We start from the raw sequence: 26,923 nt of genomic DNA on the forward strand, positions 1-26,923 counted from the left end.
CCTGTGAGGGAGGAGGACCTGATCGCTTCCGGTGACCGGAGGGACGGGGGGGGTCCCTGTCCCGATCCCCATAAAAGTGATACCGCGGAGACCACTTTTATCTGAAAGAGGACTGTTGTCTGTTGAATAAGAGCTGTGGGGAGAAGAAGCAGCCGCAGCAATACACTGAGCTTTCCAGTGACTGGCTGTGCAGGGAGGCATGTCAGGGCAAGTCTGATCATTGAAGGAGAGCACATGGAGTGCTCTCCTGCTTAGTGTGGTCAATTTTTAATAGGAAAGCAGAGGGACTGACAGGAACACCAAGAATTTTACACAAAGGAAGCAACACAAAGATAACAGGATACTTTCTCATACAAGTACAGGTGAAGAATTTTGTGAAGTGTGACGGACTATTATTACTTATTTAAAACCATCACTTTCTTTGTACACACGTTATATATATATATATATATATATATATATATATATATATATATATATATATATATATATGTATATGTGTGTGTGTGTGTGTTTGTAAAATATATATTTCTCTTTTGTTCATTGATGGACTGACACAGCATCTCATCTTGACCTTAGGGTTATATTGCCCCTTTAGAGGGGACTAGGCAGAAAGTGTTAAAAACAGCAACATTTGCACAGTACCGCCCAGGGGGTGGTCCTACTGGCTATAATCCCTCACACTGCATCCACCAGCTCAGTTTTTTTCTGTCTAGTGTAGGAGAAGGACCTGGCTCCCGGTGGGACCATTGGTCCTGGGGATCTTTTCTTTTTTCTGCATTTTTGATTCCTGTGCCCTACAATCAACAGCCAGGCAGAGTGACAGGCTGGATAATATAGATTCTTGTCTCCCCAGCCTGAACATCGAGCGTGAGCAGGCCCTAGTTATGTGCTGGGTCGGTCCCGGCATGCCCCGTCTAATCCAGGGGCGGCCGGTGAGCTATATGCTCTGGGGCATACACGGCTGTCTGTGTCACAGTGTGCCGTGACCGGCAGCCATCCTGTACTGCTCGGGTGATGGGTCTGTCTGTGGAATGCGCCCAGCAGTCCCTGCAGGAGGGCTAAGTATAGTTCTACCTGTCTCGACAGGATGGAGCAGCTGGGCAGTCCCTGGGAGGTCGACTAGGGGGTCTCTCTCTCCCTTTCTTCTCTCCCTGTCCCTTCCCTATGCTATGGGCCGCTGTCTGCCTGGGCACATGGGGGTGCGGTGCACGCACCTGGCCGGGGTCCTGGGTGGGGCTCTGGGTCCTGGCAGGGGGATGTGCTGGGGGTTGGGGGCCCACTCGTCCTCTTCTCTGTTTCTGGGCCACGGTGGGGTGTCTGTGCTGTGTGTGACGTGTTATAGTCACTGCCAGTTTTTTGCCTTTCAGTCATTTTCTAGTAGTTCGGCGGCCATTTTCTTGGTGGCCTCAGACGTTTTTGTTAGCCTCTGCTAGTTTTGCCTCTAGTGCTGGGTGCTTGTTTCCTTCTAGAACAGAGCGCTTTCCACACAGACACGTTGTGGATGACACAGGGGAGAGCAGACAGCAGCAGCACAGCGCAGTACCTTTGTCAGGGTGGTGAGTCCTGTGGGGGGGCCCTTCAGTCTGTCGCATCTAGGAGGGGTGGACTTTGTGTGACTTGCCTTAGGGCTCTAAGTGGTGACAGGCGAGTGTGGGTCAGCATGGAGTCGGAAGCTGGCGCTTCTTCCCCAGACATCCCTGTTATTGCAACTGGTTCCCCTGCAGTGTCTATGGGCGGTCCTGGAGGCCTTTGTTGCCAGGGTGGAAGTGGCGTGTGGGTGCAAGGGGGGTAAAAACGCCCCCACCATCTTCTGGGGAAAGCTCTGATTCAGACTCGGGGCCCCGCTGTGACAGGCGGCCCCTGTTCTGACGTATCAGAGGATGCGGACCAGGACCGTTCAGACAGTGAGGCTGACTCTGTGTCTGGGTCAGTGCAGGAAAAAGACGCTTGTAGGAGCAATTATTACAGAGGTGTGGGATACCCTAAAAATTGAGGATATGGCGGGTGCATCTACAGAGGTGTCGGTCCCTTTCAGGTCCCACAAGCCGGCCCGCAAGGCTAAGGTGTTTCCTTACCCAACTTATTTTTATAAGTTTATTTACAAAGAGTGTGGAAAACCGCAGCGGGCCTTTTCAGTCCCGAAAAGCATGGCGGTGCGTTACCCCTTTGAGGAGAGTCTCCTGAAGAAATGGACATCCCCGATTGTTGACCCCCCGGTATCCAGATTAAATAAGGTAACCACGATTCCGGTGGAAGGGACTCCTGCTTTCAAGGACCCTGCCGACAGAAGGGTTGAGGTGGTTTCCCGGTCCATGTTTATGGTGATGGGGTCAGCATCGTGGCCAGCTTTAGCCACAGCCCTAGGCTAAATTGTTGCACCATGAGTTGGAGAAGCAACAGACTTCCCCGGTCTGCGTGGAACTGGTGGACCAGTTGGTGCAGGGCCTTAAGTATGTCTGTGATGCGTCCTTCGATACGGCCCTCTTGCTCTCTAGAACCTCATTATGGGCAGTAGGGCTATGTCCCCTGATTTGGCTGAAATGCTGGTCTGCGGACCAGGCATCTAAGAAAGCACTGGCGGACTTTCCCTTCCAGGGAGAGAGGCTATTTGGAGCCTCGCTGGATGACATTGAGAATGTTACTGGGGGTAAGAGTACATTGCTCCCAGAGTCCAGAAAGGGGAAGAAGTCACGCCGTAGGCAAGGGCCCCCCTTTTCCACTCGAAAGTTGATTTTTTGTCCGCCCGGGTCGGCAGGTTAAGCGTTCCCAGTCCGACAAGGTGCTTGCTGAGGGACAAAGGCGCCCCTGGTTTCGCAAGCCTGCAAGCAAATCTGTTACCACATAAAGGTTTGCCCCTGCCCTACGCTCGGGTGAGGGGTCATCTTCGGGAGTTTGCAGGCCTCCCTACTTTCCGACCAGTGGGTCTGCAAACTGGTTTCTTCAGGGTAGAAGATAGTTTCTCTCTTGTCGGTCAAACTGATTTTTTTCCCCTCCAACCTTCATCTTCTTCCGGCTCGTCGGGAGGCCCTGTTTGGGACAGTACAGGACCTGCTGCTGCGCTGGGTGATAGTACCTGTACTGACACCGGAAAGGTTTCAGGGATTCTACTCTAATCTGTTTGTAGTCCCAAAGAAAGAAAGGGTCTGTCCGGTCCTGGACCTCAAGGCCCTCAACAGCTTTGTGAAGGTACAAAGGTTCAGGATGGAATCAGGTCGCTCAGTGGTCGCTGCACTCCATCAGGTGGATTTTCTGGCATTCCTGGACATCAAGGATGCACACTTGCATGTCCCCATATGCATCAAGCTCAGAAGTTTCTGCGATTTAAGCTCAGAAGTTTCTGCGATTTGCGGTCGGGGACGAGCACTACCAATTTGGGCAGATGCGACAGACATGTTGGTGGCTCCATGGAGGCATTATCGTCTGATTTATGCTTTTCCCCCACTCAGACTTCTACCATGTCTGCTTCGCAGAGTGGAGTTCAAGGGGATTCCGGTACATCTGATTGCCCCAGATTGGCCTCAGCGCCCGTGATTCACCGACATAGCACGAATGGTGGCGGATGTTCCTTGGCGACTGCCGATGCGAGAGGACCTTCTGTCGCAAGGTCCAATACTTCATCCTGCTTTACCGTCACTGGCTTTAACGGCATGGCTGTTGAAAGCCAGGTGCTAAGGGACCGAGGTCTGTCGGATTCTGTAATATCCACTATGTTGAGAGCACAGAAATCATCTTCTCTGAAGATTTATCATTGTACGTGGAAGGCCTACATCTCCATGTGTGAGGAGATGGGTGGCGTCTGCGCACATAATCGATATCCAGGATCTTGCTGTTTTTGCAGCGAGGAGTGGATCAGAAACTTGCCTTGAGCACCATCAAGGGGCAGATATCAGCTTTGGCTGTCTTTTTTTCGGAGTCCCTTGGCGACTCATTCATTGTTGAGTACATTTGTTCAGGGGGTTCAACATGTGGCCCCTCTGGTTCGACCACCACTACCTTTGTGGGATTTGAATTTGGTGCTCTCGGTGCTTCAGAAACCGCCGTTTGAAAACATTAGGGAGATTCCCTTATTGAGACTAGTAGTCTTTCTAGTGGCCATTACATCTGCCAGGAGGGTTTCTACGTTGGCGGCCTTGTCTTGTAAGTCTCCCTACTTGATCCTCCACAAGGATAAGGCATTGTGCTTCCGTCCTTATGTCCTCGGCCATCACACCCCAAAGAGGTGGCTTTGCATTCCTTGGCCGTGGTCTGCGCTCTGTGGATGTATCTGTCTGCTACGGCTCCTTTTCAGAGGTCGAACTCTGTTTGTATCGGTGGCTGGTCCGAAGAAGGGGCTGGTGGTCTCATCGGCCACCATCTCTCGGTGAATCGGACAGATTGTGGTTCAGGTTTATGCCATAAGGGGGCGGGCGCCCCCCTTTCCTGTCACGGCACATTCTACCAGAGCAATTTGTGCCTCTTGGGCTTTCCGACATCAAGCGACTGTTTCCAGGGTGTGTAAGGCGGCGACATGGTCGTCCATCCACACTTTCACAAAATTTTACAAGGTTGATGTGAGCGCATCTTCGGCTGCTTGCTTCGGCCGCAAGGTTTTGCAGACGGCTGTGCTCTGGTTGTTATGGGTGGAGTTATTGTTTGCTATTCCCACCCCCCCGTTTCTTTGACACTGCTTGGGGACATCCCTAAGGTCAAGATGAGATGCTGTGTCTGTCAATGAACGAAAGAGAAAATGGGAGTTTTGTACTCACCGTAAAATCCTTTTCTCTGAAGTTCATTGATGGACATAGCACCCACCCCTTCTAATTATGTTTGTACTGCTTTTGACGAACTGAGCTGCTGGATGCAGTGTGAGGGGGTCATAGCCAGTAGGACCGCCCCCTGGGCGGTACTGTGCAAGTGTTGCTATTTTTAACACTTTATGCCTAGTCCTCTCCTAAAGGGGCGATATAACCCTAAGGTCAAGATGAGATGCTGTGTCCGTCAATGAACTTCAGAGAAAAGAATTTTACAGTAAGTATGAAAATCCTATTTATATATATATATATATATAGATAGATAGATAGATAGATAGATAGATAGATAGATAGATAGATAGATAGATAGATAGATACACACACGCGCACACACACAGTGGGGAAGGAAAGTATTCAGACTCCCTTAAATTGTTCACTCTGTTATATTGCAGTCATTTGCTAAAATCATTAAGTTAATTTTTTTCCCTCATTAATGTACACACAGCACCCCATATTGACAGAAAAACACAGAATTGTTCAAATGTTTGCAGATTAAAAAAAAAAAAGAAAAACTGAAATATCACATGGTCCTAAGTATTCAGACCCTTTGCTCAGTATTTAGTAGAAGCACCCTTTTGATCTAATACAGCCATGAGTCTTTTTGGGAAAGATGCAACAAGTTTTGGATTTGGGCATCCTCTGTCATTCCTCCTTGCAGATCCTCTCCAGTTCTGTCAGGTTGGATGGTAAACATTGGTGGACAGACATTTTTAGGTCTCTCCAGAGATACTCAATTGGGTTTAAGTCAGGGCTCTGGCTGGGCCATTCAAGAACAGTCACGGAGTTGTTGTGAAGCCACTCCTTCGTTATTTTAGCTGTGTGCTTAAGGTCATTGTCTTGTTATAAGATAAACCTTCGGCCTAGTCTGAGGTCCTGAGCATTCTGGAGAAGGTTTTCGTCCAGGATATCCCTGTACTTGGCCACATTCATCTTTCCCTCAATTGCAACCAGTCACCCTGTCCCTGCAGCTGAAAAACACCCCCACAGCATGATGCTGCCACCACCATGTTTCACTTTTGGGACTGTATTGGACAGGGGATGAGCAGTGCCTGGTTTTCTCCACACATACCGCTTAGAATTAAGTCCAACAAGTTCTATCTTGGTCTCATCAGACCAAAGAATCTTATTTCTCACCATCTTGTAGTCCTAGGGTTTTTTTTTTATTATTATTTTTTTTTTTTTAGCAAACGCCATGTGGGCTTTCAGGCATCTTGCACTGAGGAGAGGCTTCCGTCGGGCCACTATGCCATAAAGCCCTGACTGGTGGAGGGCTGCAGTGATGGTTGACTTTCTCCTATCTCCCGACTGCATCTCTGGAGCTCAGCCACAGTGAACTTTGGGTTCTTCTTTACCTCTCTCACCAAGGCTCTTCTCCCCCCGATAGCTCAGTTTGGCCGGACGGTAAGCTCTAGGAAGGGTTCTTCCATTTAAGGATTATGGAGTCCACTGTGCTCTTAGGAACCTTAAGTGCAGCAGAAATATTTTTGTAACCTTGGCCAGATCTGTGCCTTGCCACAATTGTGTCTCTGAGCTCTTCAGGCAGTTCCTTTGACCTCATGATTCTCATTTGCTCTGACATGCACTGTGAGCAGGCGATGAAAAATTTCCCATGTTGCAAACAGCCATTGGAAACTATAGTGCCATTTGTACTACTAAAAATGATATGAAAAACATCAGAGCAAAATGTAATAATGCATTAAAGTGTTTGTACACCAATGCCAGAAGTTTTCCAAGCAAAATAGGCGAGTTAGAAGCTCTGGTGCATGAGGAGAGCTATGATGTAATTGGTATTGTTGAAATTTGGCTTCAATCTTCACACGACTGGGCTATTAATATTCCTGGCTATGCACTCTTTTGGAGAGACAGGGTAAAAAGGAAAGGTGGCGGGGTCTGTCTCTGTGTGAGAATTGAGCTCAAAGCAAGTGTGAAAGAGGACCTGGTTGATGGAGAGTGTGATGAGTCTGAAGCATTATGAGTGGAACTGCATATAGATGGGTGTAGTTCAAAGTTAATATTTGGAGTTTGTTATAGACCACCCAATGTTAATGAAGAGGTGGAGACTCAGCTCCTTGCACAGGTGGAAAGGGCTGGGACAGTGATAATAATGGGGGATTTTAACTGGAGTAATGGCACTGCTGGGACAGTTAAAGGGCAAAAAATTATAAACCTATTACAGGACAATTTTATGGTCCAGTTTATTGAGGCCTCAACTAGGAATGAAGCTCTGTTGGACCTGGTAATCTCAAACCATGCAGAGCTTATTACTAATGTCCAGATAAAGGAACACCTGGGTAGCAGTGATCATAACATGATTTCATTTGATGTTATCGCTAAACAAGAAATACATACAGGTAAGATAAAAACACTTAACTTCAAGAGAGCAAATTTTCCAAGGATGAGGGCTGCTCTCCAGGACTTAGACTGGGAGAGAATATTGGCATCAATGGGAACAGAAATGGTAATTTTTCAAAAAGACAGTTTGTGACCTCACTGCAAAGTATATTCCCATGGGCAATAAGTTTAAAAGACTAAAAACAAAACCTATGTGGCTCATGGCCAAAGTTTAAAAAAAAACTATAAACAATAAGAGAAGAGCTTTTAAAAAAATATAAAAATGAAGGAACACTGGTCTCATTTAAATGTTAGAATTTAACAGGATATGTAAAAAGGAAATCAAGGATGCAAAAATTCTAAACAAACGACAGATTGCAAAAGATAGTAGGACAAACCCCCAAAAATTCTTCAAATATATTAATAGTAAAAAGGTCAGGTCTGAGCATGTAGGTCCTTTACAAAATAATCTGTGTGGGTGACTGGGGACAAAGAGAAGGCTAATTTATTAAATACTTTCTTCAGCTCTGTGTATACAAAAGAGCATGGGGGAGCTCATGTCCATAATGGGGGTGGTATTGACACAGCCCCAAATGATCCACAATGGCTCAAAAGTGACATGGTCCAGAAATATTTAGACAGAATAAAGGTGGATAAAGCACCTGTCCCTGATGGCATCCACCCACGGATCCTAAAAGAATTGAGCTTTGTAATTTCAGAGCCATTGTATTTAATTTTTAGGGACTCATTAATGACGGGAATAGTACCACTGGATTGGTGCAGGGGGAACGTGGTGCCTATATTTAAAAAGGAATCAAAGTCTTTACCAAGTAACTATAGACCTGTTAGTTTAACTTCTATAGTCGGGAAGATACTGGAGAGTTTAATAAAAGACCACATAGACAAGTTCTTGCTGGGAAAAAAAACATTTTAAGCAACAGACAGCATGGATTCATGAAAGACAGAAGTTGTCAAACAAACCTGATTTCTTTTTATGAAGAGGTAAGTAAAACCTTGGACAGAGGGGTGGCTGTGGATGTGGTATACTTGGATTTTGCAAAAGCGTTCAACAGCGTTCCCCATATGCGGCTCATGTGTAAGGTAAAGTCTACAGGCCTGGAAATATCAGTTTGTAAATGGATAGAAAACTGGCTAAAAAGGCAGAATTCAGAGAGTAGTGGTTAATGATTCTTACTCTGAATGGTCTAAGGTTAGTGGTGTACCCCAAGGTTCAGTGCTGGGACCCTTACTTTTTAATACCTTTATAAATGATATTGGGTCTGAGATCAAAAGTAACATTTCTGTCTTTGCAGATGACACCAAGCTATGCAGTGGAATAACGTCCTTACAGGATGTCTCCAATTTACAAGCCAACCTCAATGCTCTGTCTAATTGGGTGACTATGTGGCAGATGAGGTTTAATGTTGAGAAATGTAAAGTTATGTACTTGGGGGCTAAGAATATGCATGCATCATACATACTAGGGGGAGTACAACTGGGGAAATCCGTGGTGAAGGATCTGGGGATTTTGGTAGATCATAAGCTCAATTATAACATGCAATACCAAGCTGCGGTTTCCAAAGCGAGCAAAGTCCTTTCTTGTATTAAGAGAGGTATGGACTCCAGAGAGAAATATAATTTTGCCCCTGTTCAAATCATTAGTAAGACCTCACCTGGAATACACAGTTCAGTTTTGGGCACCAAAACTCAAAAAGGATATCAGAAATGGAGAAAGTGCAGAGAAAGGCAACCAAACTGGTAAGAGGCATGAAGGAGCTCAGCCATGAGGAAAGATTACAGCAGGGGTGCCCAACCATTTGCAGAGCGAGGGCCACTTAAGCGACTTGATAACCGGTCGCGAGCCACAATGAGCAGACTCTGCTTATGCAGAGTGGACAATGACACAGCCCACTCTACTCTATGGGCCCTCCAATCTCATCTGCTCAGACGGAAGGGAACGGATCCCCTTCTGTTTTTTTTTTTTTTTGTGTTCAGATTGGAGGTAGGCAGGTGTAAACGTGCAGTAGTTTGTTTACATCTGCAGGCTCCATAGAGGTGAATAGAGGGTCTAATTGGGTTGGACTGATTGTGTGAAAGGTGTCTTATGCCTAGAAAAGGGAAGTTCAATAGTCAGTAGTCAATAGCTTCTGTCTCGTAGTTGAATCTGAGCATGCGTGATTTTTGGCATGTCGGAATTACATACACACGATCGGAATTACCGATAGAAAGTTTTTCCGTCTGAGAACATGCTATCAATTTTTGGCTGGCGGAAATTCAGACAGCTAAATTCTGATGGAGCATACACACGGACGCGTTTTCCGATGAAAAGCTCTCATCAGTCTTTTTCTGGACGGAATTCCGACCGTGTGTACGCGGCATAAGCCTGCTTTCGAGCTGATGCGCTGGGGTTTACCACAGCGCAGTGAACCTGTGGCTTTTCTGTGGGTTAGCTGCACTTTGCCATAGGTTTCTATTATATCCTACAGGTGAAGTGCACTTTCTGAAAGCATACCAAACCAGCAGGTAATAACAAGTCTATGGCTCAGTGCATGTAACCTGCAGGTGCACTGCGCTGCACCTGCAAATCAGTTTTAAAGCAGCTTAGTAAGCACTGAAGAACAGATATGCCCTGATATACATTGTGATTTTAGTAATAAACTTGCCTATAATAATAGTCTTCCGTTCTGGTACCGCTGACTGTTGCTGTCCCAGGCAGAGTGCATTTGGTATCACTCCGCTTGTGACAGGAGGCGGCGCTTCACAGGAAGCAGTGCCTTATGCCTCTCTGCTTCGCAGCCACTTGTGTCCGATACCGCCAACTTCATTCACAACACTGATGCTCTGAGATTGCTAACCAGCCATCCCAGATCAGGAGTTCGCAGGCCACGTCAGAGGGCTCCGCGGGCCACATGTGGCCCCCGGGCCACTGGTTGGGCACCTCTAGATTAGAGGAACTGAATGTATTCTCTCTTGAAAAGAGGAGAATAAGGGGGGATATGATCAACGTTCAAATATATAAGGGGTCCATATAGTGAACTTGGTGTTGAGTTATTCTCTTTACGGTCTACCCAGAGGACAGGGGGGCATTCTTTATGTCTAGAGGAAAAGAGATTTAATCTTCAGATACGGAAAGGTTTCTTCACAGTAAGAGCTGGGAAAATGTGGAATAGACTCCCGCCAGAGGTGGTTCTGGCCTGCTCAGTTGATTGCTTTAAGAAAGGCCTGGATACTTTCCTGAATGTACATAATATAACTGGGTACTAACATTTATAGATAAAGTTGATCCAGGGAAAATTCAATTGCCTCTTGGGGGATCAGAAAGGAATTTTCCCCTGCTGTAGCAAATTGGAGCATGCTCTGCTGTTTTTTTTTTTGCCTTCCTCTGGATCAACTGTGGGTATAAAATTGGGTATATTGGATTGTACGATATTTTTTGTTTTTATTTATTGTTTTTAAGGTTGAGGCTGGGTTCACACTGCTGCGGCAGCGAGAACCAGATGTGATTCGCACCGCACTGCAGTGCAAATCACATCCGATCTCTGTGCGATGCGAGTTCAGCCATACAGATAGTATGGCTGAATTCGCATCGCACCCGCCGCAAACTCGCATGGGACCCTTTTTTTGGTCCGCAGCAGAATCGGATCGCATGGGTGTTCACACCATGCGATCCGATTCCTGTCCGAGCTTGCAGATCGCACTGCGATATGCGAACTGATCTGGGGGTGTCATTAAGGTTTCACTGACACTCCCAGCAGTCCGCATAGGGCAGTGTGAACTGCCGGCGGGAGGCATGCGATGCGGGAAAACGCAGCGGATTCGCAGCGTTCCCGCATCGCTCCGGTGTGAACCCAGCCTGAACTGGATGGACTTGTGTCTTTTTTCAACCTAACTATTTGAGCTGTAAGGTCTTATATAGACAGGTGTGGGGCTTTCCTAATCAAGTCCAATCAGTATAATCAAACACAGCTGGACTCAAATGAAGGTGTAGAACCATCTCAAGGATGATCAGAAGAAATGGACAGCACCTGAGTTAAATATATGTGTCACAGCAAAGGATCTGAATTCTTAGTACCATGTGATATTTCTGTTTTTCTTTTTTTAATAAATTAGCAAAAATGTCAAAAATTCTGTGTTTTTCTGTCAATATGGGGTGCTGTGTGTACATTAATGAGGAAAAAATGAACTTAAATGATTTTAGCAAATGGCTGCAATATAACTAAGAGTGAAAAATGTAAGGGGGTCTGAATACTTTCTGTCCCCACTGTATATATTATAATCCGTGGTCCTGATATCAATTTTGCACTAGTAAAGCAAAAAGTCTTTGTCAGCCTATTGTGTTCGTAACCACGCAAAGTTATAGAAATGTTTAAAATGCCATGAGTGACCTTTTGGCAGACAGATGCTGTATTTGTAGGAAGTAAACAGATTTAAATGTAATTTTTGCAGGAAAAATCAAGGCTGGAAAGTGAGTTTTCAAATGCTGATTCTCAGTTTACAATGTTAGCAGAGGAACTTGGAAGACATAAGGGTAAAATCGCAGACCTTCAAGAGCAAATGAATAAGGTAGATGGATTCATTTGAGATTGAAATACCGATACTTGTTACATTGGCATGTTAATAGCTTCTTATAGTAGAATGCAGTTGCATATCATGACTGGTTATGTGAATTTTTTGCAGCAGCAAATTGTGTGACTTTGAGTGTTCTTAAGCAGTCAAAGTGCTCTTTTAAATAAGATATAGTTTAGTTCTGCACAGCTTAGCTATTGGCTGTTTTTTGACCAACCACAGACCACCACCATATTATTCAAAAGGAAACGGTAAGCTGATGCCACATATGGGGTTTTACCCATAGATATTCGATAGTTACTTGATACTGTAGCAGGATTATATAATATTATGTGTTGTGTGTGTGTGCCTGCGCCTGCTGCACAAAACAAAAGGGCCATTTACACTGTCTGCATACTAAACACTCCATTTTAGAGCGCAGGCAGCTGTCAGTTCGGCTGCAATGAAGGGGCGCTGTAAAGCACGTTTCAGTACATCACACATTTGTTTTCTTTGTTAACTTTATTTGAAGTGCACAAAATTACACTTAATTCATGTCTCTGCATAGCAAGCATGGTGCGTTGTGCTGCTGTGCAGTGAAATGTGCTGTCTTTTTTGCGCCTTGGTAAAGTGCAGCATGTCTGTATTTTACAGCAGCCTACTGCAACACACCTCCAGGCTGCATTGCAGTGCGAACAGGACACATAGACAGTCGTTTTTTATGTGCCCTAGTGCCGACTAGCACAGTAAACAAGCCTTAACCACTTGCCGACTGCCGCACGCCGATGTACGTCGGCAGAATGGCACGGGCAGGCATATTGGTGTACAGGTACGGTACGGTGCCAGCGGCGGTCGGAATCCGTGCAGGAGCGATCCGGGATGAGGGGGCGGCCATTCATTCATGGCCACCCCTTGCGATCGCTCCTGACGAATGAAATGCTTCCCCTACATCACTTCCTCTCCTGTATTGTAAACACAGGCAGAGGAAGTGATGTAATCTCTCCTTGTGTTGGTCTTTTTTGTTCCGGCACCGAGGAGAGATGATCAGTGAGTTGCACCAACACACTACACTAACAGTAGAACACGCCAGGCACACTTTCACCCCCCGATCACCCCCCCCCAATCACCCCTGCACCCCCAGTCACAGTGACACCATTTGCTTTTTTTTTTTATTATTGCATTGGTGTCATTTGCGACTGCAATAACTGTTAGGGCAGTTAGGGTTAGCCCCCTTTAGGTCTAGGGTACCCCCCTAACCCCCCCAATAAAGGTTTAACCCCGTGATCACCCCCCGTTGCCAGTGTCACTAATAATCGTTTTTCTGATCGCTGTATTAGTGTCACAGGTGACGCTAGTTAGGCAGGTAGGTATTTAGGTTCGCCGCAGCTTTTTATAGCGTCAGGGACCCCCATATACTACCGCATAAAGCCCCCTGATTGCCCCCTAGTTAACCCTTTCACCAGTGATCACCATATAACTGTTACAGGTGACACTGGTTGGTTGGTTATTTTTTTATAGTTTCAGGGCACCCGCCATTGATTACCTAATAAAGGTTTAACCCCCTGATCACCCGGCGGGTGATATAAGTTTGAGGGTCAGATAGGGTCTGCGTCGCCCCAGGCAGCGTCAGGTTAATGCCAGTACCACTAACACCCACGCGCAAAGCATACACCTCCCTTAGTAATATAGTATCTCAACAGATCAATATCTGATCTGATCAGATCTATATTAGCGTCGCCAGCAGTTTAGGTTTCCCAAAAACGCATTGTTAGCGGGATCAGCCCAGATACCTGCTAGCACCTGCGTTTAGCCCCTCCGCCAAGCCCAGCCCACCCAAGTGCAGTATTGATCGATCACTGTCACTTACAAAACACAACACACATAACTGCAGCGTTCACAGAGTCAGGCTTGTTCCCTGCGATCGCTAACAGTTTTTTTTGTAGCGTTTTGATACAGTCGCTGACAGCCTAGGTGCTTTTTTACCTGTGAGTCTCACTAGTGTACCCCTAAATTTAGAGCCCAAAATTTCAAAGCGAAGGTACACTAGTGAAGAGGCCTACACGTTTCTGAGCATGACAGATAGTGAGGAGAAAGTCACTCATCTGTCAAATTCAGGCTCAGAATACGATCCTGTAGAGGTCAGCGGCTCCATGACAGATAGCTCTGAAGACGGAGATGAGGTCCCTGTTAAGGGCAGGCGTACCCGATCCCAAACTTCTTCTGTTGTTGAGGTGCAAGAATCGCAGGTCCCTTGTATGGAGCAGAGACGTACTAGAGCCGCTCATCCTTCTGGTGAACTGGCAAGCACCAGCGGCCAAGTACACCTTGGACGTACATCCAGCACTGCAGTAGCACGTGGTGACGTGGCGAGTCCCATAAGTGCAGTTCAAGCTGGCGAGGTGGCAAGCACAAGTAGTGTCCCGCTGCCACCAAGACGAAGCCCGTCGTACCCATAGTGCCCTTCCTGCAGAATTCGCCAATCCTGATTGGGTGCCCACCACTTCTGCAGAACCCGTACTTCCCCCATTCACTGGCCAACCTAGCATTAACGTGGAAACAGTTGATTTTACGCCACTTGATTTTTACTCACTGTTTTTCACCGAAGATCTCTATAGATCTATTGTGGACCAAAGCAATTTGTACGCTGGTCAACACATCGCCACTATTCCCCGGTCCGCCCTTGCCAGACATTGGAAACCAATTACGGTTTCCGAATTTAAGATCTTTCTGGGCCTCTCCCTCAACATGGGCATAACCAAAAAGAGTGAGTTGCGGTCATATTGGTCCACTGACCCAATTCACCATATGCGCATGTTCTCTGCTTCCATGTCCTGGGCACGATACGAGCAGATTTTGCGGTTCATGCACTTCAGCGACAATGAACTCTGTCGTCCTCGTGGAGACGCTGCATACGACCTTAGAAAGCCTGAAGGCGGTGCTTGGCTTACAGGGCCCCGTACGCAGCTAGGCTCCCAAAAAATCCCACACACGTGGTATCCCTGTACTCAGGAGAAGCAGCAGAATTTATTTTGGGGTGTCATTTCACATATGCCCATGGCATGCGTGAGCAATATATCATTTAGCGACAACTTTGTGAAAAAAAAAAAAGTTTGTAATTTTCCCGCAACTTGTGGCAAAATATAAAATATTCCATGGACTCAAGATGCCTCTCAGCAAATAGCTTGGGGTGTCTACTTTCTAAAATGGGGTAATTTGTGGGGTTTTGTGCCATCTTGGCATTTTATGGCCTTCAAAACTGTAATAGGTGGTGAGGAGTGAAATCAAAAATGTATGCCCTTAGAAAGCCTGAAGGCGGTGCTTGGTTTTCGGGGCCCCGTACGCGGCTAGGCTCCCAAAAAGTCCCACATATGTGGTATCCCCGTACTCAGGAGAAGCAGCAGAATTTATTTTGGGGTGTCATTTCACATATGCCCATGGCATGTGTGAGCAATATATCATTTAGTGACAACTTTGTGAAAAAAAAAAAAAAAAAAGTTTGTAATTTTCCCGCAACTTGTGGCAAAATATAAAATATTCCATGGACTCAACATGTCTCTCAGCAAATAGCTTGGGGTGTCTACTTTCTAAAATGGGGTCATTTGTGGGGGTTTTGTGCCATCTTGGCATTTTATGGCCTTCAAAACTGTGATAGGTAGTGAGGAGTGAAATTACAAATGTATGCCCTTAAGCCGCGTACACACGTAGCCGTCTGTCCGACGTACTTAGTCTGGCGGACTTCCCGCCAGACTGTCCGTCAGACTTTCCGAACGGGCTACTTGCCCACACACGGCACTTTTTCAGCGGACTAATACGGTGTCACATGGGTTGATGTCACATGGGTTGGTGCCACATGGTGACCCCGCCCCCTTTACGATGTCACAGTCCCGGAGGATGCTGGGACTGTCGCCATGTGACATCAACCCATGTGACATCAACCCATGTGACACCGCCCCTTGTCCCTATATAAGTCGCAGCGCGTCCCTGACATTGCGGCCGGAGAGAACGTCGAGTCAACATCTCCAGGAGAAGAACGGAAGGCGGCGACAGAAGATCGGGCCACCGCCTGTAAAAGAGCTATAAGAAGGCGCGGTGGCCCGGCAGAAGAACCGAAGAGGGGGACAAGACCCCCGAAGTCGGAAGAAGAGGCCGCGGCGACGAAGAAGAATGCCGGGCTCCTCCGCTAGTAAAAGAGCTACAAGAAGATAGCGGAGGAGTCCGGCGAGAAGACCCCCGAAGACGGAAGACCCCCGGAGCTGTGCAATAAATTATTTTATCTTGTGTGTTGTGTTTTTTTTTGTACTTTATTTTACAGGTGAATGGGTAGGGGTACATTGTACCCCATACTCATTCACATAGGGTGGGGGGCCGGTATCCGTGGGCCCCCTTATTAAAGTGGGCCTCCGGATTCCGATAAGCCCCCCGCCCGCAGACCCCGACAACCAACTGCCAGGGTTGTCGGGAAGAGGCCCTTGTCCTCATCAACATGGGGACAAGGTGCTTTGGGGTGGGGGGGGGCCGCACTCGCTCGCCCCTCCTTTCCTGGCCGGCCGGGTAGCGTGCTCGGACAAGGGTCTGTTGTGGACTTTGAGGGGACCCCCACGCCGTTTTTTTCGGCGTTGGGGTTCCCCTTTAAGTCCATACCAGGCGGCGGGGCAAGCGACGTCTCCGCGGGCCCCGCCTACCTGGAGACGCGCTCGAAATGAGCGGACTTTTCTCCGGGCGGGAAAAGTCCGTTCATTTCAAAAGTACAGCGGACTGGCATACACACGGCCGGATTGTCCGCCGAAATGCGAGTCCGGCGGGAAGATTGGAGTGTAAAACTACATTCTAAGTCCGCCGTACTTTCGGGTCAAAAAAGTATGCCGGAGGCTACACACGGGGGGATTGTTTGGCGGACTTCAGTTTGCCAGACTTTTCCACCCGCTTGTTTGATCGTGTGTACGCGGCATTAGAAATCCTGAAGGCGGTGCTTGGCTTTCGGGGCCCCGTACGCAGCTAGGCTTCCAAAAAGTCGACCACATGTGGTATCCCCGTACTCGGGAGAAGCAGCAGAATGCATTTTGGGGTACAATTCCACATATAACCATGGCATGTGTGAGCAATATATCATTTAGGCTGGGTTCACACCGCTGCGGGGGGAGAACCGGATGTGATTCGCACAGCAAATCACATCCGATCTCCGTAGCGCTGCGAGTTCAGCCATACAGATAGCATGGCTGAACTCGCAGCAGTCCCGCAGCAAACTCGCACGGGACCCTTTTTTGGGTCCGCAACGGAATCGGATCGCATGGGGGTTCACACCATGCGATCCGATTCCTGTGCGAGTCGGCAGATCGCACTGCGATATGCCGACGGATCTGGGGGTGTCATTAACATAACATTGACACCCCCAGCCGTCCGCATAGGGCAGTGTGAACTGCCGGCGGGAGGTATGCGATGCGGGAAAACGCCGCGGATTCGCGGCGTTCCCGCATCGCAGCAATGTGAACCCGGCCTTAGTGACGACTTTGTGTAAAAAAAAAAAAAAAAGTCAGGGTTCCTCAGTGGTATGGCATATACATGGGTTTAAGCAGAGCTCGTTTATACACTGCTTGTACAGACTGTTTGTGAGTATTTTTAAACTGTTTTAATAACAATAAACCTGTTGAAGCATCTTACACTATGGAGTATTCTTCCTCCATCTCTGCTTAAACCCATGTATATGCCATACCACTGAGGAATCCTGACTGCAATACCACAGAGGAAACCCCCCTTAAAGGGACCATATCATTGGTCAGGACCTGGGCACCCCATATTAAAGGGAAAATTCTGCTAAAGGATCCCAAAAAGCTCTCTATATATACGCTGTTACCTTACAGCGGTAAGGTAAGGGGACATCCATTACTGGTATATACGGGACCACCAAGGCCACATCCCCTTCCACCAGCACCACTGCCCTTCCCATTGCAACAGCTCCACATCGTATATCTTGTTGAAGAAGTCACATCCTATGCGATTTTGAGAATAATCGCAGCACTTTGCACTGAAAACTGACTTTTTGTCTGATACACTTATATTTTTTGTCACTGAATTATTATTTATGTTTGAAGGTTTGCCTATGTGCACCACAGCAGAACACCTGCACTTTATGCGATTTTAGGATCGCAACACGCTGCACTTTTGAATGTTATATTGTGTTTTTTCTTCTTTTTTCTTGTTTTTATGATTTCACGGTTTTATGTTGTAGATTTTACACTAATAGCAACAAACATTATTGTTTTATCAGCCACAGCGGCACATTGAAATTTTTGCACTTTTATGCGACTACAGGATCGCAACACGTTGCACTTTGGATTTTATATGAATTTTCACTATTTTATGTATTTATGTTGTGGACTATTAGTAGAAATGAGTGTTGCTGTTTAAACTAGTCACATAGACATACCCAGACCTGTATTGTTTACTGGATATCCCCCCATTGCGAATTTTATATACTGCTTTTATCAATAGATATATCCTCCTTGTGTACAGCGCACCACTACCCTTCTTACTCATTATTCCCCGGGGTTCAGATATTTCCCTTTCAGTGTGTGCAGCAGTACCCTATCTCCCTCTATTTCCCTGACGTGGCGCAGGAATACTTCTTTTCCAGTGGGGCACTATTGCTCCAACTGACATCTATGATGTAATATTTTTACTCACACCAATGTCAGGGCATTTTCTTCTTCTGCTGGCCACAGTTCTGGCCCCCCTAATATTTGAAGGGCAGTTAACTGGCCCTTTATTTTTAAAGTTTGGAGACCCCTGCTTTAGATGAATAAATCAACTCTATTGTTGGGTGTCATACATGTGTGGATGTAGCCGCATTTTATATATATATATATATATATCTCATTTTAGATATTATGCAAAAATATTAGTTTCGTTTTTTTTACATTTTAGAATTGGGTGCTTTGAGATTGTGCAGTATTTTAAAGGGTGCCTTGTCTGGAAAAAGGTTGAGAAACACTGGTTTACATGTTGTGCTGCAACTTTAAACCACTCCATTGCTGGAAGAGGTTTACAACTCTAACTCTGTATGTTTTCATAGCTGGAAGACCACGTGTTTAGGAATTTCTGTGAGGAGATAGGAGTGCAAAACATTCGTGATTTTGAGGAAGAACATGTGAAACAACATGAAGAAACCGACAAGAAAAGGTACAAGAGATAAAGTAGTGTGTGTGTGTGTGTGTGTGTGTGTGTGTGTGTGTGTGTGTGTGTTACATTTCCTGTGAAAGAAAAAATGGTACTGTAAGAAATAGAAACCTACAGCCACTGAAATTTAAAAATAAGAGTGAAATGGCAGCAACTTATTTTTCTTTTTTCCTGCAAATAGAGAAGGGTGAAAGAGATTCATATTTTGTTACAAAGGTCTCATCGCCACCCTGTTGAATTAGAGCACTTTTTATGCCAGCTAAACACTCATTGGCTCATGCCCCAAGTAGAGAATATTTGGCAGCAAAGCAAGTGTACTCAGAGATGTGGCCTGGAGGAGGCTATACTGGACAAGGGCCTGCTCCTAGGTAGCACTTTTAAGCCCCATTCACATCTGTTCGACGCGGTTATATACGCATTTTTCTCGTGTGTTTGTGCGACACCATAGGGCAGCCTATTTACTTGGATGGGCTGCCCTAGTACAAAATGTATTGCTACTCTATGGCAGAGCTGCACGATTTTGGCTAAAATGAGAATCACAATTTTTTTGCTTAGAATAAAGATCACGATTCTTGCTGTGTAATATCTTTCACAGTATACAAAAAAAATTGGGCTAACTTTACTGTTTATTTTTTTTTTTGTTTATTTTTTTTATTCATTAAAGTGTATTTTTTTTGTTTTGTTTTTTAAAAATGTGTTTGAAAAACTGCTGTGCAAATACAGTGTGACATAAAATATTGCAACAACCACCATTTTATTCTCTAGGATCTCTACTAAAAAAAAAAAAAATATTTTGTTTGGGTGTTTCAAGTAATTTTCTAGTAGAAAATAATTTTTACTTGTAAGCAACAAATGTCAGAAAAGGTTTGGCCTTTAAATGGTTAAACTTCCTTCTTTCCTTTGATAAAAGAACAAAAATATATTTTATTTCTACTTATGCTGTGTTGTGATAAAACGTGGCAGGCTGCCTGGATTTTTTATTTTTTTTCCAACTGTGAGAAATCTGCACTTGTTAGAAAGAATTGTGACATGCTGTTTTGAAGATCGGGAAGGGAAAAAAGAAACGTGATTTTGATTCTTAATGATTAATCGTGCAGCTCTACTCTATGGTTACTCTTTGTTTATGTACTGTTTTATATCTTTCTTTATTGAAAAATTTTCAATAAAATGCTAGTAAAAGAATAGGCTGGCCCGTTTTCGTAATTTGCAATTTTCACGTTTTCAAAATGCATATCTTTGTCGTGTCATAAATAATGGATTTGCACATGTGATGCGCATTTTTGAGAACACGCAGAAACATGTTCCCGGAATACATAGGTGTGAATGGAATTTTAGTTTTGAAGTGGATAACGGGCACGGTTTTGGGCAAGTTGAGCAGTCTTGCACATTTAGTTACAGTCAGTGGCGGCTGTTGGTATATTGGGGGGGGGGGGGTGGGATCCGTCCACCAACTACATCCCCCCCCCCCCCAGTCGGTGGATTGGTCCTCCCACTCACTCATTCTAGGTCGCGGGTGGTGGCTTCACACTGGGTCTCCTAATTCCTTGGCTTCACGGTGGCACGGCTTCCCCTGCGTCTCCTCCCTCCTTGTTGGCCAATAGGATCGCTTCTCCTCTCAGCCAGTCGGGTCTCAGGACCCGCTTCCTGAGCTGGAATTGGCCAGGAGGAGAATCAGGAAGATAACAAATTACTATTGGGTGCACTGTGCCCCGAAGTCCATCCATTTTTGAAGCCATATAGTTCCTCAGGCTCTAATCACGTGCTTCTAAAAGAAAAAAAAGAAAAACCCCATTGGATTCCATGCACCCTACATTTAAATTAGGGGCCTGGCGCATGGATTAGGGGGGCTGGGCCCCATATGGACGGGCCGCCACTGGTTTCAGTTGTTTTCTAGATTGCATTAACAGTTTGCTGACTTAGTTGACTTGTAAATGTTTGACCATATTATTTTTAGGCTGGAGTTTGGAAATCAGAAGACACGTCTGGAAATTCAAATTGAATACATTCGTGGACAACTAAAGAAAGAAACAGAAAAAGTGGTAAAGCTTAAGGAGACCTTAAGCAAAGAGGAAGAGCAAGTTTCTCAGTTAAAGAAGGTGCAGAAACTTATTCTTCTTATATTTTTTTTTATATGAATGGTGTTTGCATCAAACCTTACCAAAGTTTTTGGTGGCCTTCACCTAAGATATTCTGCTAGTAATGTTCTAATGTTCTCCTGGATGTTCTATAACTGAAGCCAAAGCATTAAACCTCATTATACAGTACAGAAGAGCAAATCATACTGTGGGTTATATGCCGCTGCCTTCTGCAGTTGCACTACGCCTTCTGGCACCTGTGTTGTCGTGGCTCTCTTCCTAGGCGTGCTATTACCCTTTCAATTCTGCAACTATTTCATGGATATACCCCACAGGGAATCCCCTCACTTAGCAATGGCTGAGACAAAGCGGAGAAGAGCTGAGAAAATAAAAAGCCTAATAGAACTCATGCTACAGACGTCACTGTGGAAAACCAGTAAAATGCTCAGGGCAATAGCTGTTCTCCTGCACCTAAGCAAGGTTCTGTTGTCAGGTCACCTGAGACTTAGTGACAGATGCACTCCGTAGGAGTCGGAAGTGCACCGCTAAGGTAGTGGACCTTAGGACTGACTGCTGCGGACTGTACCCAGGGAGATTCAGGATGCAGGTCTACTGGATCGCTAACACAGATCCCAGTGGGAATTAGAGCATAGATTACCTAGGGCGTGGAGTTCAAGAGTCAGCAAGTGTTCACCAGAGCCTCCAGTGGTGAGGATGGACTTTGCTGCAGTCTGGCTCCAGGTCACAACCCCGAGGGTCTCACGTCTCGTGCTCACGTTGGACTACAGCAGAGGGAAACAGCAGGCTGGAACAACAAGTATAGTAAAGGGATAAGACAGAGGTCAGGGCAACTAGCAGACAGGAACAACAGAGTACACACCAAAGGTTCAGGGTCACAGGCAGACAGGAATGGTCAGGGACACGCCAAACGGTCAGGGTCACAAGCAGACCGGAATTGTCGAGAACATGCCAAGGTCGCTAACAGAGACAAACATAGAGCACACGGAAAGCAGGAAACAGGAAGCCAAACACACAGTGAATACACAATGGTTGATCAGCCCTGCTGGCTTGCAGTGAGCAGGTTAATATAGGGCTCCCTGATAGGGCCTGGGGTGGAGCCATGCTTAGAGGAGAGATTATAAAAACAGCCAGGTTAGAGTGGCTGGCCTCTTAACACCCGAGATGAGGTAAGCTGCCTGAGAAAGAATACTGCATAACCATGACATCTGTACTGACACAGCTCCCCTCCCCTGATTTTAGCTCACTTTCAGGCACGCAACAGATCACCAGTTCGACTAAGGTAAATTTAATGGTCTGATTTCTTTGGAAAACTTTTTGCCCTTCTAGAACCTTCAGGAAGCAGAAGTGCGATTCCTACAGAACAAAGGTTTAAAGGGTTTTACTCAAACCTATTCGCAGTCTCAAAGCAAAATGGGAGCTTTTGCCTAATCTTGGAGCCAAGATCCCCAAATTTCATATGGCATCCAAAAGATCTGTTATAACTTCTCTCTGGCAAAGGAAAATTCTTCCGTTGTTAACATCCACAAGGTTTATTTTCACATTTTCATCTTTCCCGTATACCAATGCTTTCTAATCTTTGCTCTGGGATACCAACACTTTAAATTTTTCACCCTGGCATTGGCACTCTTCTCGGCACCAAACAAGTTCTCAAAAAGTTGCTTGCTCCTTTCCTGACCATGCTCAGATCTCAGGGCATCCAGGTCACAAAATACCTGGATGATTTTCTGTTATTGATTTATTCAAAATATGATCCAGTTCCTACCAACTTTCAAGAAGTATGCCCTCCAGTCTTCTCATCGTCTGGGGCTGATCTTGGATAGGGCACAGGCATAACATGTAGTATATGTGAAAAACAGAACTGTACAGTTCCACCCAGGGGACATTCCACCTGCAATAACCCCTCAGCCTGTCTCCTGCAGCTCAGTTTTTTTCTGCCTAGTGAAGAAGGACCTAGGCTCCCTGCGGGAACATCGGTCCCGGGGTTTTTTTCAGTTTTTTTTTTTTGCCTTTTACGCAAGATTTTGATCCTGTGATCTTCTATCAACAGCCGGTTGGCTGACAGGCTGGATAATGTAGATCCTTGTAATCTCCCCAGCCTGGCCATCGAGCGTCTGCAGGCCCTACACTCTGGGTCAGCCACGACATGCCCCTCAGGTTCCAGGGGCGGCCAGTGAGCGCAATGCTCCGGGGCACACACATGACCGGACTACAGATATCTTTGTCACAGTTTGCCGTGACCCGCAGCCACCCTGTACTGCTCGGGTGTGAGTCTGTGATGGGATGCCTCCAGCTTGTCCAGACGGTAAATACAGCTCTCCCTGTCTCGGCAGGACAGAGAAGCTGGACATTTCCTGGGAGGTCGACTAGGGGGACCCTCTTCGAACTCCCTCGGAGTTCAGACATTTTCCCTGTTTTTTTTTCTGTACAAGGACGGCCAGCCGCCATTTTCTTGTAGCCTCAGCACGGTTTTTCTCCCCAGCACTGGTTCCTGTGCCTCAGAACACCACTATTTTTGTTCCTGGACACTTTTGAGCTGACACAGCGACAGCACGGCACAGCACTCGGTCAGGGTAGTGAGTCCTGTGGTGGGGGCCCCTCAGTCTGTAGCAGCTAGGGGGGTGGGATTGATCACCTTGTCCTAAGTCCCCAAGAGTGGCTGGCAGGGTGGGTCAGCATGGCGTCAGAAGCTGGCGTTTCTTCCTTCTCCAGATCTCCCTGCAATAGCAACCGGCTCACCTGCAAACAGTGCCTTTGGACGCTTTGTCAGCGGCCCTTGAAACGTTAGTTGCCAGGGTGGAGGCAGCATGCGGGCTCAAGGGGGGAGGGGCTTGATTCAGACTCAGGCCCCGCGGGTGACTGGCGGCCCCTGTTCTAATGTGTCAGAGGACGCTGACCATGACAGAGAGGATGATTCCGGGTCCATGCAGGAAAAATCGCTAGTTGGAGCACTTATCACCGCTGTGCGTGATACCCTGAAAATACAGGATGCAGCAGGATCCTCTGCTGAGGTTGCGGTCCCTTTTGGGTCCCATAAGCCAGCCCGTACACCTAAGGTGTTTCCGTATCTGACTTATTTTGATAAGTTCATATACAAGGAATGGGGAAGCTCCTAACGGATCTTTTCAGTCCCAAAAAGAATGGCAGTGCGGTACCTCTTTGAGGAGAGATATCTTAAACCATGATAGTCTCCCCCAGTCGTGGACCCTCCAGTATCCAGGTTAAATAAAGTAACCACGATTTCAGTAGAGAGGACTCCTTCATTTAAGGACCCTACCAACAGGAGGGCAGTGGTGCAGTCCATGTTTACAGTGGTGGGGTCAACGCTACAACCGGTACTGGCCACAGGATTAGCCTTACTGAGTGGGAAAAATGATTGCACAGTGAATTGGAGTAGCAACAGTCCCCTCCAGTCTGCGTAGAACTAGCAGACCAGTTGGTGCACGGCCTTAAGTATGTCTGTGATGCGGCCCTGGATACACTCCCACTGCTCTCCAGAGCATCGGTATCAGCAGTGTTGCTACGACGCCTGATCTGCCTGAAATGCTGGTCTGCGGACCAGGCATCTAAAAAACCCTTGATGGATTTGCCCTTCCTTGGTGAGTGGCTTTTTGGAGCTTCGCTGGGTGACATTATTAAGAATGTCACAAGGTTGGAAGAGCACGTTGCTCTCCCAGTCCAAGAAGGGTAAGGAGCCACGCCGCAGGCAAGGGCCCTCCTTTTCCGCTCAAAATAGGCTTTTTTCCCCCACCCAGGGCTTAAGGTAAGTGCTCCCAGTCCGACAGGTTGACTGCGGAGGGACAAAAGCGTCCCTGGTCTCGCAATCCCAGCAAGCCTGTGAGCAAAAGTGCTACCGCATGAAGGTTGCCGACACACGGGTGGGGGGTCGCCTTTGGGAGTTTGCAGCTTACTTGCATATACCCATATGCCTCAGGCATCAGAGGTTTCTGCGATTTGCAGTGGGGGAAGAGCACTACCAGTTTGTGGCTCTCCCCTTTAGCCTGGATTCAGCACCCCGAGTCTTTACCAAGGTATTGACTCCAATTTTGGGCGTTGTTGCGACAACATGGGATCGCAATCGTGGGTTACCCAGACGATCTCCCTCTGAGAGCAGCTTCCGCCTCAGAATTAAGGGAGGATGTGGCGATCACTATGCAAACTCTACAAGAGTTTGGGTGGGTGTTGAACCTCAAAAAGTCGGTACTAGTGCCAACTCAGCGCCTGGAGTACCTAGGCTTACTGCTGGAGTCCGTGGAAGCGAGAGTGTTTCTCCCTTCAGACAAACTGTAGATTCTCAGAGCTGCGGTGAAGCTGCTGATGAACCGCAGGTGGTCGCCGCTCCGTTTCTGCATGCGAGTTCTGGGCCTCATGGTAGCCTCCTTCGAGGCGGTACCATACGCCCAATTTCACACCAGAGTCTTGCAGAGGGAGATATTGTCCAAATGGAACAAATCTCCGTTATCCCTGGATCGGCAGATTCGGGTGAGCCAGTTAGTCAGGGACTCTCTTCTCTGGTGGCTGAGATCTCTGGCCCTTCGGTCCAGGAAATCGTTCCTGCTTCCTCATCGGACAGTGATCATAACGGACGCCAGCCTGACCGCCTGGGGGTGGAGTACTGGGAGTGCAATCGACCCAGGGCCTCTGGTCGAGGAAGGAATCCCAGTTACCGATCATTGTGCTCGAGCTTCGAGCGATCAGGCTATGCCTCTCCACATGGTCGAAGAGACTACGAGGGCGTCCGATCAAAATCCAGTCAGACAACGCCACGGCGGTGACACATGTCAACCGAGGAGGAACAAGAAGCTTGGCTGCAGCACGAGAGGTCGCTCACATCCTTCGGTGGGCGGAGCGACAAGTACCGGCCTTGTCGGCCATATACATTCCGGGAGTGGAAAACTGGCAGGCAAACTATCTAAGTCGTCGGATGCTGGACCCAGGAGAATGGGCATTGCATCCGGAGGTGTTCAGGCTTCTTTTCCTGAGGTGGGGCACACCAGATGTGGATCTTCTGGCCTCTCGGCTCAATCAAAAGGTGCGGAGGTTTGTTTCCAGGACGAGAGATCCTTAGGCGGACGCATCAGACACGTTGGTGGCTCCATGGGAGCAGTACCGGCTGATTTACGCCTTCCCTCCACTCAAACTGTTACCCCTTCTGCTCCGCAGAGCTAAGTCCGAGGGGATTCCAGTAATACTGATTGCCCCAGATTGGCCTCGGCGTCATTTATACGTAGACCTAGTACGCCTGATGGCGGATGCCAATGCGAGAAGACCTCCTATCGCAAGGTCCGATACTCCATCCTGCTGGTTTTAACGGCATGGCTGTTGAAAGCCATGTACTAAGGAACCAAGGTCTGTCGGACTCTGTAATCTCCACTATGCTGAGGGCATGAAAATCTTCTCCTCGGAAGATATACCATCATACGTGGAGGCTTATATCTCCATGTGTGAGGAGATGGGGTGGCGCCCACGCACCTATTCCGTTTCCAGGATCCTGCTGTTATTACAGCGAGGAGTGGGCCAGAAGCTTGCCTTGAGCACCATCAAGGGACAGATATCAGCCTTGGCTGTTTTTTTTTCCCCCAACGACCCCTGGCGTCTCACTCATAAGGTGGTGTTACATCCGCAACCTTCTTTTCTGCCATCTCTGTGTCCAAAAACAACACACCCTAAGGAGGTTGTCCTCCATTCCATAGACGTGGTCCGGGCCCTGAGGGTATATTTGTCTGCCACGGCCCCCTTCCAGAAGTCAGACTCTCTGTTCGTTTCGGTAGCTGGTCCGAAAAAAGGGCTGGCGGTCTCACCGACCACCACCACCCTGACCCATGAAGGCGGGTGTTGGTTCTTAATATCTTTTGTCTGAAGCTTTCCGGGGGGGCTGCTCTGGGTGGCTTAGTCCCTAGGTGTCTGTGGGCTCCCCGCTAGGTGTCTGGAGGTCTGCACATGCTGATCGCCATAGCGATGTTCTGCCACCATTTTCTCGTTTTTTAC

General features: G+C 47.1%; 1 protein-coding gene across 1 annotated transcript in view; it reads left to right on the forward strand.

The window, feature by feature from the left end:
• SMC1B (structural maintenance of chromosomes 1B) overlaps positions 1–26,923 on the forward strand; it is a 255,680-nt gene that overhangs the window by 162,118 nt on the left and 66,639 nt on the right. The window contains exons 14-16 of the mRNA XM_077469356.1: positions 11,571–11,687; positions 18,739–18,845; positions 20,797–20,938. Of these exons, the coding sequence (XP_077325482.1) occupies positions 11,571–11,687; positions 18,739–18,845; positions 20,797–20,938 (366 nt within the window). The remainder of the gene's footprint in view (positions 1–11,570; positions 11,688–18,738; positions 18,846–20,796; positions 20,939–26,923) is intronic.

Source organism: Lithobates pipiens, unplaced genomic scaffold (assembly GCF_037356315.1).
Source record: "Lithobates pipiens isolate NorthernLeopardFrog02 unplaced genomic scaffold, aLitPip1_a1.2 Scaffold_8, whole genome shotgun sequence".
Lineage (NCBI taxonomy): Eukaryota > Metazoa > Chordata > Amphibia > Anura > Ranidae > Lithobates > Lithobates pipiens.